At 39.6% G+C, this 12,611-nt stretch overlaps 2 protein-coding genes across 8 annotated transcripts in view; one reads left to right on the plus strand and one right to left on the minus strand.

Moving 5' to 3' along the window:
* The window catches only part of LOC139761937 (uncharacterized), a 44,475-nt gene extending 40,884 nt beyond the window's left edge, over window positions 1–3,591 (plus strand). Inside the window, exon 3 of the mRNA XM_071686634.1 lies at window positions 450–3,591. Coding sequence (XP_071542735.1) covers window positions 450–638 — 189 coding nt within the window. The 3' untranslated portion in view covers window positions 639–3,591. The remainder of the gene's footprint in view (window positions 1–449) is intronic.
* The window catches only part of LOC139761955 (uncharacterized), a 622,461-nt gene that overhangs the window by 419,448 nt on the left and 190,402 nt on the right, over window positions 1–12,611 (minus strand). For all 7 annotated transcript variants that reach the window (XM_071686680.1, XM_071686670.1, XM_071686698.1 and 4 more), the window contains one exon: window positions 11,487–11,534. In XM_071686680.1, coding sequence (XP_071542781.1) covers window positions 11,487–11,534 — 48 coding nt within the window. The remainder of the gene's footprint in view (window positions 1–11,486; window positions 11,535–12,611) is intronic.

The raw sequence follows: 12,611 nt of genomic DNA on the forward strand, positions 1-12,611 counted from the left end.
TACTGACTCACGCGGTGCAAAATGATGTCTAAAATTCAGGAAAAAAATTCAGTACCGAGCAGACTTTTCTTTGTTTTACCACCACTGATTCGTTCCTGGAGGAACTCGAGTATTCGCGAACATAAATATTAATGAAATAGAAAATCCACGTGTACTGATTGACTAGAGTTGATAGCATTTCCTTTTCTGTATTCTTTACAGACATTTGTTCATGCAGTTAACTGGATCGCCATTTTCTAGTAAAACAGACTAACTTCACTGGATAAATAAGAGAAAGATAAAAAAAGAAGATTAGCTTGTTTGTTGAAATCCTCTCGTTTTCTTCCACTATCTTAAAAGCAGCCTCATAATTAGTCGTTTCACCTGCTTGTCTAGTACTCACAAGCAGTACAGAATCCTTTCCATTTCGACATCAAACGCTATATAGACCGTTTTCCTTCTTTCTGCAGGTGATCACGTGGTTCCAGAACCGGCGGGCGAAGCTGAAGCGAGACATGGAGGAACTCAAGCGGGATGTGGAGTGCACGAAAGTGATCGCCAGTAACAAGTCACTGCTGGAGGCCTCCGTCAACGTGGCGGCGCTCCTGAAGGTGAAGGAGTTGCCTAGGATACCCATCACCTCGCTGCCCCAGCAATAATGGCCCGCTACCAGCCGTCCGGAGGGCCTCGCAGCGGTGCCAGTGGGCTGGTGGCGAAGCCTCCCTGCCACACACCGCACACCTGGAAGGGAACTGCACACAGACGCCTGCACATCCTGTCCTGTCCAGCGACACTGAGACGGGGATGTTTAAGGCTACGTCTGCCTGTCTAGTCCCGTCCGAGGGGAGTCGGATGGGACGTCGACAGAAGTGTTCGCCCCTCTTTTTCCTGTGTCCGAAGATAATCAGGGGGGAGGCTGACAGAAGCGTCAGCGTGGCTTTTCCAGCGAGCTCTGTGAATGAGGGTTTAGCTGAGACGCCTCCCTCTCCTTCCCTGTCTAGGCTTTGAGATGGGATTTTGATGGGACGTTTGCCCATCATGACCCACTTTGCCCATCATGACCCACCTGAAAACACAAAAATGGGAAGTCGAATATATCTATATATTCTAGAGATGATGAGGCCAAAGAAAAGGGAAAGAGCAGTGAAGGGGAACAAGTGAAGTGCAGTGAAAACCATCAGGAAGTTATATTCCTCCCTACACAGTGACTGAACGGCTGGTCAATAACAGAGTTAAATATTATCTTCATCATCATTACTCATCGCTCTCATCCTCCAGTCAGGTCATCAGCGTCCACGGTATCATCGTCAGCATTATGCACGCCATCATTACTACATCATCATCATCATCATCATCATCACGATTCACCTACATTTATGCAACGTCCCCAGTACTTTCAGCGTCTGCCACCAGGTTCCAATACCTAGTACTTCATCGCGAGACCTTCTGAGCACCATTACAAAAATCACGACGCCGACACTGCGAGAACAGTGACAGTGAATGATGAAACGAGGGATAGATACAGTAGATTTCGTGCTAGAAATACTCATCCCGTTTGAAGGAATTACGTTCAACCACAATGACAACAGTAGGAGAAACGGTAGCAGCAACAGGAGAAAGAACAGATGCAGTAACTGTATGAGAAATGGAAGCTGCAACAGAAAGAGTAACAAATACAGTATTGTCTATTAGCAACAGTAACAACAGTACCTACAGTAGCAATAGTACCGTTCTACAATTATTCCGTTCAGTACAAGTCGTTAACAACAGAAGCTTCAGACGAGGAGTGGACACAAACAGTAACAGCTCAGGACAACAGAAACATTACAATATATATATATATATATATATATATATATATATATATATATATATATATATATATATATATATTCCATGACTGCATTTCTTATCACGTATAATAAATGTAAATAATTTTAGGTTATACACGAAACTGTCGACAACGGAACACCTTGCAGTTTCTTAATCAAAATCGCTGACTTCTTCTCCCATTATGAATTCGGGTACGGTAAATTTTGGCGCTGTGGTCATTAACCAAGTCCAAATATGATGCACATCGTCTACGGATGTGCGACTCGATTAACATCAACACAAAATCATTCGCTAAGAAACTCGCTAATGTTTTTTATATGATAAAATTTTGGCGAAGTACTTTCCGAATTATATTTCTTGGGGAAACAATGAATTGTTTGAAACTGGATTCCCCATATTCATTTCAACTAACTATTAACGTTAGTCTTTTATATGCTTAAACTATACTCGGCAAAAGTAAAATGCAGCGTCGATAATAGTCGGCCAAAAATCATTACGCAGGATTAATATGATCAGTGATAATTCTTACCGTGTTACATATTTGCAGTACCTAAGTAACAGAGAGTTAAGGAATTACTGTAGTAACTTGTGAATTTCGAGAAAGAAAACTTTAATTTCTTGTGCAAAATCATTATTTTTACCGTATCAAATGATACCGAATGTGAGTAATTTACAGAAACAAATGTAACCGTCAAGTCACCTTAGCAAATTGAAAGGCACGACGAAATATACCTTAAGCAAGGGAAGTGAGCAGCTAATGTGGTCCTTCGTCGGGAAGGTCTCGAGACATGACTCATGGTGCCTCTCCGCAGCGCTTGCAAGTGTTCCCTCTGCAGTGGTATCTCTTCTTTGGTAAGAGTTCCTCCACTTGCGGTGTTACCTCTTCTGCAGCCGCAATACCCCTTCTGCAGAAGCAGTACCCCTTCTACAGCAGTACTTCTTGGCAAGAGTAACCCTCTTGCGGGCGATGCTACATCTATATCGGTACTTCTGCAGCAGCACACAGTCTTACGCTAGCAGTACCTCTTCTACAAGAGTGCTCCTTCTGCAGTAGTACCTGCAAACTCACCCTCATCCATATCATCCATTGGTCATCCCTCACTCTGTCTGTGTACATAATGATTTATGAGGAGTCCGGTGTTTATATTCGTGCATTGATTACTCTGTGTACCTTTATATGATGACTGTGTAATATACATTATAAATATATATACATTAGTTTAGACTCCATATTATTGAAAATGGAAAAAAGTTTATTTAATGGTTCGTGTCCCAGTCATTAGCATATTAAACAGTCTCAAGCGCTTCAGGTCAAGTGACTGAATCGTTATTGTCTCTATGAGGCAGGTTATTGGTTCGTTCTCTGTGACGTCACGCCGTATCTGAAAGCTGATTCGCGACTAAAGGTGCTAATTTATACACTGTCATAAAAAAACTAATTAACAAGATTCGTAGACGAAACTATACCGTCTTGGCACGAACTCTACGAATTAGTACATTCGTTACATGAATTCAGTCGCGAGGGCTTCAGGTTCGCACTGTCGCATATCCATCGTTCGTTATGCAAGACAACAGAACCTACTTCAATTGCATGACGTTGTCTATAAGGTCTAACTTATAGGTGGTCATGCATAGATCTCAGATTTTTCTTAAAGTGTTAATAAGTGTTTGTTTTAATGTACAAATTGTAAAGGTGTTTTTTATAGCACGAACTACTGTAAATATTGTATGTTATGTGAATATGTGTAATTTAATGAATTTAATGTAGAAATAAAATATCTAGAACTTATATCATGTTTCACTCCATCTCTAGTGATATGGACCAGTGTACACCTATAACATGTTTGGCCATTGTGGTATCTGCTTTTGCATAAACACCCCGGGTCGGGTTCGAACCCTGGCAGGGGCCACCTTGAGGCTGAAGGACAGCCACCAGTTTCCAATTGTTTTCCCCGTGTCCCCTCATCTCAATGGTGGGTGGCTTGGACTCTAACCTACCGCGGCCCCGATGATGTGAAATACAAATGAATTATATACATATAAATACACCCAGGGTCGGATTCGAACCTTATGAGAAAGCTCCTCCCAGGATGTAAATCCAACCCGTGGTGTGAATACACTTATTTGTCCATCGATATGTCAACTTCTGTTCTCGAAGCAACGAAGCGGCGGAATTCTCGTCTTTCGTCTGTCCTTCCCTCACCTTATAACTTCCCTGCCTCTTAAGAACCAGGGCTGCAACAAGCACCTGCGGACGTCTAATTAATCTCCACAATCTTTTTACTCTCACCCTATCATCATGTTACCCGAGGTGGCCATGACTGGCGCATGTTTTGCCCGTGTTCCCTCGCTCAATATAGAAAAAAAAGGAGGTTTTCATGATATTCTCTGTATACATGATACTATACATACTTGAAATGACGTAATCGCAAAGATACAGAACATGAATCAACATGAGTAACTGATGAAAGACAAAGGCAACTTTTGGAGGTTACAGGCTAATTGATAATCCCTGATTTCCTCCGGTGTTTTGTCTACTGAACAACATTTTTCTTCGTGCAGGGTGGTGATAAGAATCTGATAAATAATATAATAAAAATGAACCAATGAAGATCAAAGAATCGTAAAAAAATAGAAAAAAAAAACGCTTGCTCGACGGTATATTTAGAATCTTCGATTGAAACCTATTTTTTCACCCAGGATGAGCGGTGGACCCGTCCGGCTGCTCTTGGGAAATTTCAAATGATGAGGGATTCTTCATTACGACTGAGAGAGAGAGAGAGAGAGAGAGAGAGAGAGAGAGAGAGAGAGAGAGAGAGAGAGAGAGAGAGAGAGAGAGAGAGAGAGAGAGAGAGAGAGAGTTTTAGGTCTTGCTGACACCGCAAGGTAAAGTGATGTAAGTACGTCATGTATCATGAAATAGTATCTATACTTTCTGTCGTCAGACGTACCGGTAGGGGCGAGAGATGAGGAGCCCCCTGGGGAACACCCCCGTGTGTGGTGAAGGGTAAGTCATGCCAGGGCAGTACTGGCCTGAGCAACACGACCATTTTCTGTTGTTGTTGTTTCATAAGTCCTCCTAGACGACTCCTTCCTGTGGCTACACCGCGAGTGAAAAGTCACCTTCTGTGGGACCGTAGCATCATCATGTTGACGAAAGGGAGTACAATATCGTGGAGGAACTCGCTCTAAAGAGTCCATCCTACCCCTGCTTCTGGGTATAGGGTCTCTAGACCAGCCTTCGAGCGCGAGAGCTTCTGGAAAATGGGTCCTTGAGTGCCATTAGGACCCCCTTTCAATTAAGGGGGCCTTAGGCTGTGATATATATATATATATATATATATATATATATATATATATATATATATATATATATATATATATATATATATATATCTTTCATACTATTCGCCATTTCCCGCGATAGCGAGGTAGCGTTAAGAGAAGAGGACTGGGCCTTTGAGAGAATATCCTCACCTGGCCCACTTCTCTGTTATTTCTTTTGGAAAAATTAAAAAAAAAAAAAACGAGAGGGCAGGTTTTCCAGTTCCCCGCTCCCTTCCCTTTTAGTCACCTTCTACGACACGCAGGGAATACGTGGGAAGTATTTTTTCTCCCCTATCCCCAGGGATATATATATATATATATATATATATATATATATATATATATGTGTGTGTGTAATGATTATAGTAGAGTAAACGCGCACCTTCACCGAGCATACAATATCCTCCTACATGAGCATCTTAACTGCTGACACCTACAGTGAAACAAGATACGCTGACTGCTAAGCTATGGAGCCTGTGGAACCTACTGGCTTCAGAGATAACGCTCCTAGCTTCTTGCACACAAGTACTAAAGGCTCAAATCCTGCTATCGGAGTATATATATATATATATATATATATATATATATATATATATATATATATATATATATATATATGGTGTGGGAGGCAAGTTGTTAGAAGCAGTGAAAAGTTTTTATCGAGGATGTAAGGCATGTGTACGTGTAGGAAGAGAGGAAAGTGATTGGTTCTCAGTGAATGTAGGTTTGCGGCAGGGGTGTGTGATGTCTCCATGGTTGTTTAATTTCTTTATGGATGGGGTTGTTAGGGAGGTAAATGCAAGAGTCCTGGAAAGAGGGGCAAGTATGAAGTCTGTTGGGGATGAGAGAGCTTGGGAAGTGAGTCAGTTGTTGTTCGCTGATGATACAGCGCTGGTGGCTGATTCATGTGAGAAACTGCAGAAGCTGGTGACTGAGTTTGGTAAAGTGTGTGGAAGAAGAAAGTTAAGAGTAAATGTGAATAAGAGCAAGGTTATTAGGTACAGTAGGGTTGAGGGTCAAGTCAATTGGGAGGTGAGTTTGAATGGAGAAAAACTGGAGGAAGTGAAGTGTTTTAGATATCTGGGGGTGGATCTGTCAGCGGATGGAACCATGGAAGCGGAAGTGGATCATAGGGTGGGGGAGGGGGCGAAAATTTTGGGAGCCTTGAAAAATGTGTGGAAGTCGAGAACATTATCTCGGAAAGCAAAAATGGGTATGTTTGATGGAATAGTGGTTCCAACAATGTTGTATGGTTGCGAGGCGTGGGCTATGGATAGAGTTGTGCGCAGGAGGATGGATGTGCTGGAAATGAGATGTTTAAGGACAATGTGTGGTGTGAGGTGGTTTGATCGAGTAAGTAACGTATGGGTAAGAGAGATGTATGGAAATAAAAAGAGCGTGGTTGAGAGAGCAGAAGAGGGTGTTTTGAAATGGTTTGGGCACATGGAGAGAATGAGTGAGGAAAGATTGACCAAGAGGATATATGTGTCGGAGGTGGAGGGAACGAGGAGAAGAGGGAGACCAAATTGGAGGTGGAAAGATGGAGTGAAAAAGATTTTGTGTGATCGGGGCCTGAACATGCAGGAGGGTGAAAGGAGGGCAAGGAATAGAGTGAATTGGAGCGATGTGGTATACAGGGGTTGACGTGCTGTCAGTGGATTGAATCAAGGCATGTGAAGCGTCTGGGGTAAACCATGGAAAGCTGTGTAGGTATGTATATTTGCGTGTGTGGACGTGTGTATGTACATGTGTATGGGGGGGGGGGCCATTTCTTTCGTCTGTTTCCTTGCGCTACCTCGCAAACGCGGGAGACAGCGACAAAGTATAAAAAAAAAAAAAAAAAAAAATATATATATATATATATATATATATATATATATATATATATATATATATATATATATATATATAAACACGAAGGAGCTGAAACCACGGAACAAGTACTTTAGGGAAGAGAAGCATTTTCTTTACGAGTTTGAGATTAAGAAAATCAAGGAATCTGTTCTGGTTAAGATATGGAGTGTTCATTTTCATCAGTGATGATAATGATACTACTACTAATAATAATAATGATAATAATAATGATAATAATAATGATAATAATAATTATCATTATCATGATCATTATTATCATTATTATTATTATCATCATTATTATTATCATCATCATTATTATTATCATTATCATTATCAACGAAAGATTACATGAATACTTTTAACAGAAGCAATCATAAAGTGCTGTTATTACTATCACAATAAGTGGGACTTATTATCAATACAACAAATAATACAAAAGGAGTAGCCAAGTTAGAACCATTCCAGCAGGCCTCAGTTGTCTGTTACTACAGCTACCGCCTTAATGCGGGAAACGGCGAACTGATATGAAAATATGAGTAATATTGTTAATGATATTATTATCATTATTGATTTCAATATTATTAGTTATAATTATTACTACTATAAATGCTATTCTAACTGTTAAATTTAACATTATCATTGCTATCATTATCAATATCATTATTATTATTACTATCATTACTATTATCATTATAATTACTATTATCATCATTAATAATATTATCATTATCATTATTACTATCATTATTACTACATTTCTTACTACCATCACCAGGATCATTCTTAACACCAAACCTACTACTACTACTACTTCTACTACTACTACTACTACTACGATATGGACACAGAAAACTATAGCAACAATTACGAGTTAGAATGTTTGGATGGTGTCCGGAAAAAAAGCTATGCGAACATTTACCTCCCATTGAAACCATTGTCAGCCCTGATCATACGCTCATACTCGCAAAAGTTCGCGGACTGGCCCAGACTCCAATGCTCAAAGTTCCGTCCATGAATCTACGAAGTGAAGCCGAGTTTTGCGATCGGCAGAAGGTATCGTCGGCCGGACGCCTCTGCCACGCTGCACAGCTCTCGCCCGCTCGCTGGCACCGTCACAGGTGTGCATAAACATGGCTCTGAATGTGACGCTAGGTGTGGGATGGTGTAGTAATGGTGCAGGCCCGTTCCTCTGTAGATATAATCGGGTGTTGAGTGTATAGTTTGGCCGACTAGAGTGTGTGTATGGTTGTATATATATATATATATATATATATATATATATATATATATATATATATATATATATATATATATATATACCCTAAGAAACATAGACTGAAATGATAATCTAACTGTCATGTTGACTTGAGTAATAATGGATATATGAGCAAATATTGGTAGGTTTCCTGTATATCTTACCTTCTACTGCAATTTGATTTAATTATGTAGATGATGTTCTTGGTGTTAGGCAAACAAATGAAATTTTTCAAACATTTCTCCCCTTACTTAACAATCTAGTACCTTCTATCAAATTTACCGTAGAAAATGAAAATAATGGTATGTTACCATTTCTAGACTGCATGATCCACAGGAAAGGAAACAAGTTTGAATTTAGCATACACAGAAAACCTAACAATGTATGCTCATATATCCATTATTACTCATCTCAACATGACAGAGCTAAATTATCATCATTTCAGTCTACGTTCCTTAGGGCATTAAGTATTTGCAGTCCAGAGTATACTGATGATGAATCTGAGAAGATATATTCTATTGGATCTAATTTAAAGTACCCTAGATCTTTCATTGATAAATCCCTTACGTTAGCAAAGAAATCGTTTTATAGAGTTGAGCCCAAACAACCCACTGACACCAAGAATCTTTTAGTTCTCCCTTTTGATAATAATTTTACTTTACTTTCCATGTTGCTTAAATCCTTTAATGTAAATGTTGCCTTTAGCAACAATAATACTATAAAGAATATCTTAATCAGGAACTCACCAGAAAATTCTCCTGGGTGCATTTATAAAAAGCCATGTAGAAATTGTGATAAGTTTTATGTTGGGCAGACTGGTAAGGATCTTTCTGTTAGACTTAAGCAACATAAATATAGTATAAGAACAGGACAAGAACCAAATGCCTTGTTTAATCACGTTAAAAACTATGATCATGGTACTGACTGGAGTAATGCCATCTCAGTTATTAACTCCAGTACCACGAGAAATATCATTGAATCTTCTATAATTGAATACACAAAAAATTATAACATTAATATTAGTGAAGGTCTGCACAGATTGGATAACTATATTGTTGATAAAATTTGTAAACAATTCACCTGTGTATATATATATATATATATATATATATATATATATATATATATATATATATATATATATATATATATATATACGAATAAAGTGTATATGAACGCGCACCTTCATAGAACATACAAAGCTCCAACAGCCAGGATCGAACCTGGGACCCCTTGTTCAAGAGACGAAGGGTATTCGAGTACTTAGTATTTCGAATAGTTGTTTTCTATTATACAGTCACTTAGCCTAGCGGTTAGCATGCCTGCCTCTTGAACAAGGGGTCCCAGGTTCGATCCTGGCTGTTGGAGCTTTGTATGTTCTATGAAGGTGCGCGTTCATATACACTTTATTCGTATTCATATAACTCCGCGTTGTACCCCAGGATTTGCTTTTAAAGGCTCCTGCAACTCCAAGGCTGCGCTACTTCCAGTGGCAAGAAAATGTGGACTCCTTTGGAGTGACAATTTTTCTTTGAGGAGACAACTCCCAAAGATATCGCCTCACCACAAGTAACTTTTCACCTTGCCTTTTAAATCCTTCAAAGCAGTACAGGAAACATATGTGCCAACGCGTAGTAGGCGGTCTCTTCCTATACCGAAGACAGGGGGTGGAACGGTGGAATAAAGAAGTGCCTGATGACTAAAAATGTGACTCACACAAAACTCAGAGAGACCAACATGACAAGTTATGAAAATCTGCGTAAAGAAAGTGCGAGAGTTATACGAGAAACTGAACGGTGATATGAAACGTGTATTGCTGAAAATAGCAAAACAAACCTTTGGGAGTTTTACAAAGCCTTAGGAGTTTTATAGTTTGAAGCAAGCGAGTCATTACCCAGTGAAATGGTCTATCAAATACGAAAAGCTGACATGGTTCAAGACAACGAAACCATGGCAAAAATCTTAAATGACTTTTTCGCGTCTGTATTTACGACTGAGGACACTTGTCGAAGACCTTCTCACTCCAAAAGAGTCTGTTATTTCCCTGCTACTGGAATAAGAGCAGATTTAGAGCTGCAAGAGATCCTGGAGCAGTATCAAAACCATTTCAAGAAAGGGGTCTTCTTTGCCTTACTTGTCTCCTGCATCTGTTCCTATTTCTACGAATGTGCTAATATAAAGAGGAAGGAGGAGTTTCCCATCCCCAGTACTTCCCGCCCTTCTTACCCACCTTTTACATACACGTATGAGGCACATGAGTAATTACAGAGCGATACATACATTGCGTAGAGTCCATGTATGTATCCTCAACGGTAAACACATCTGTAGTGGTGAGTCATTACGATACCCTAACCTCCCCCCCCCCCCCCCCCCCCCCCCACATGAGAAAAGGAGTAAAAATTTGCTAACATTACTTTTTCCGGTATATTGCGTTCTAGAATCGTACTGGTCTGTAGCGAGTGAGCCACAGCTGCGCCGGAGAGGTTCCAAGGTGTTCTGACACATATGCAGGGAAATTCTAGCACATATCTGTACCCGAGAACTCATGTTATGACCTTATCTTGCCGTCTTCAAAGAAAGGATCTAATTCCGCGTCGAGTTGTCTTCACGGTGAACACAATGGATCATAAGTTCTTGGCGTTTCGTGAGCGATTTAGTTTCCGAATCGTTTCGGTATTTCTCGACCCAGTAGAAAGTTTTTACCGGCTTGTTATGGAGATTTATAAGCGATTCGAAAATACAATAATTCTTTATGAATTCTAAGCGATTCGTTTGTGAAGTTTGAGTGATTCGACGGTGCGACGTGAACGAGTTTCTGGCGTGTCTCCTGGAAATTGTTAATGAAGTCTTGGTCGTTCCAAGTGAGCTTCACACGTTCTGCCAAGGGACACGTTAAGCGACTCGTTCGTGAGCGTTATCTAATTGGTTCGCTAATGACTTCTCAGCGAAATTTCTGAGAGTTTCAAACTAATCGTTTATGAAAATCGGTGGATCATCAGTGTGCTTTTCAACCTGATGGTCAGCCAGGGAATGATGATAATTCAATAAAGAACAGATGGTTCGTGAATAACATCCAGTAATCAATTAGTGATTCTGAGGGTCACAGAAGCTACAGTCCATGAGAAAACAGGTAACGGAAGGCCTTCTGGCAGACTAACTACGCTTCTTCGGTCGACGGATGAAGCGAGGGGGAAAACAGCCTACAGGATCAAGAAAGGAAGAATAAACACCTTACCTGCTGGGGAGCGTAGCGCAGTCCTGGAGCCGCGGAGCCCTTGGATATCTGGAAAGGAGTCCTCGGGTTATTTGGTAATAACGATAATTATAATAACTATAATAATAATCATAATAATAATAGTAATAAAACTGAAAATATAATAATGATAATTATAATCTGTATAAATAACCTAGCTCTAATTAACTGGATATTCAATGACAGTCGTTCTGTAGAGAATTAATTACAGACTTGATTCGCTCACAAATTTCAAGGAATTTATCAATTCGTTTGAAAGTTTTAAGTTTTCTTTCCTCCGTGAGTTCTGGGTGACTCTAAATCTAATTCTAAGTTATTTCATCGTTAAGCCTCAGTGATTCATTGGTCATTACGATTCCTTGGTATCGTTAAGCTTGGGTGATTCATGTGTCATTACGATTCCATGACAAGTTCTCAGCGATATTTTAAAAAAACGTCCAACAAATTTTCAAATTCTTTGCAACGGAAATCTGGTGTGTGTGTGTGTGTGTGTGTGTGTGTGTGTTATCTATGATTCTGTAGTGACTCGTTGGTGATTCATTCACGAGTTTTAGGGAAATTCCAAAGGATTATCTAATTACATTTAGGTGAGTATTTTTTTGTGAGTTGTGGCTGCCTTGCTAGTGGGGTTTAAGCAATTCGTTAAAGAGCATTGACAGAAGACTCAGTAATGAACTACAGCTGATCTGTGAGTCAGTTTCGGGAATTCGTTTCGAGATTTGAGGTTTCGAAGTGTATTGAAGCCGAGTCTTCAATCTGCTTCAGATTATTCATGATTGTTTTCTGTCGCTCATGCAATGCTCGAGGATTAAGGTAATTATCTAATAAGCTTTAGCTAATTCACTTACGAGCATAAGATTGTTCATTAGCGTTTCTTATGGTAACGTATAACTGATGGTTCGATTTCTTTTTCCGGTTTGGAAACTGAGCGACTTTCATATTAACCTTAAAGTCATTCAATCGCTTAATCTTATACAAAAAAAAAAATTTAAATAGCGTAATGGAATTCACGAATCAACTGCATAATTTGTTGTGGGCTGCAGACGTTATATTAAAATGGAATTTCATGAGCTGAATACGGTACGGGATGAACAAAAATATAACTGA

This window comes from Panulirus ornatus, chromosome 3, assembly GCF_036320965.1.
Source record: "Panulirus ornatus isolate Po-2019 chromosome 3, ASM3632096v1, whole genome shotgun sequence".
NCBI lineage: Eukaryota > Metazoa > Arthropoda > Malacostraca > Decapoda > Palinuridae > Panulirus > Panulirus ornatus.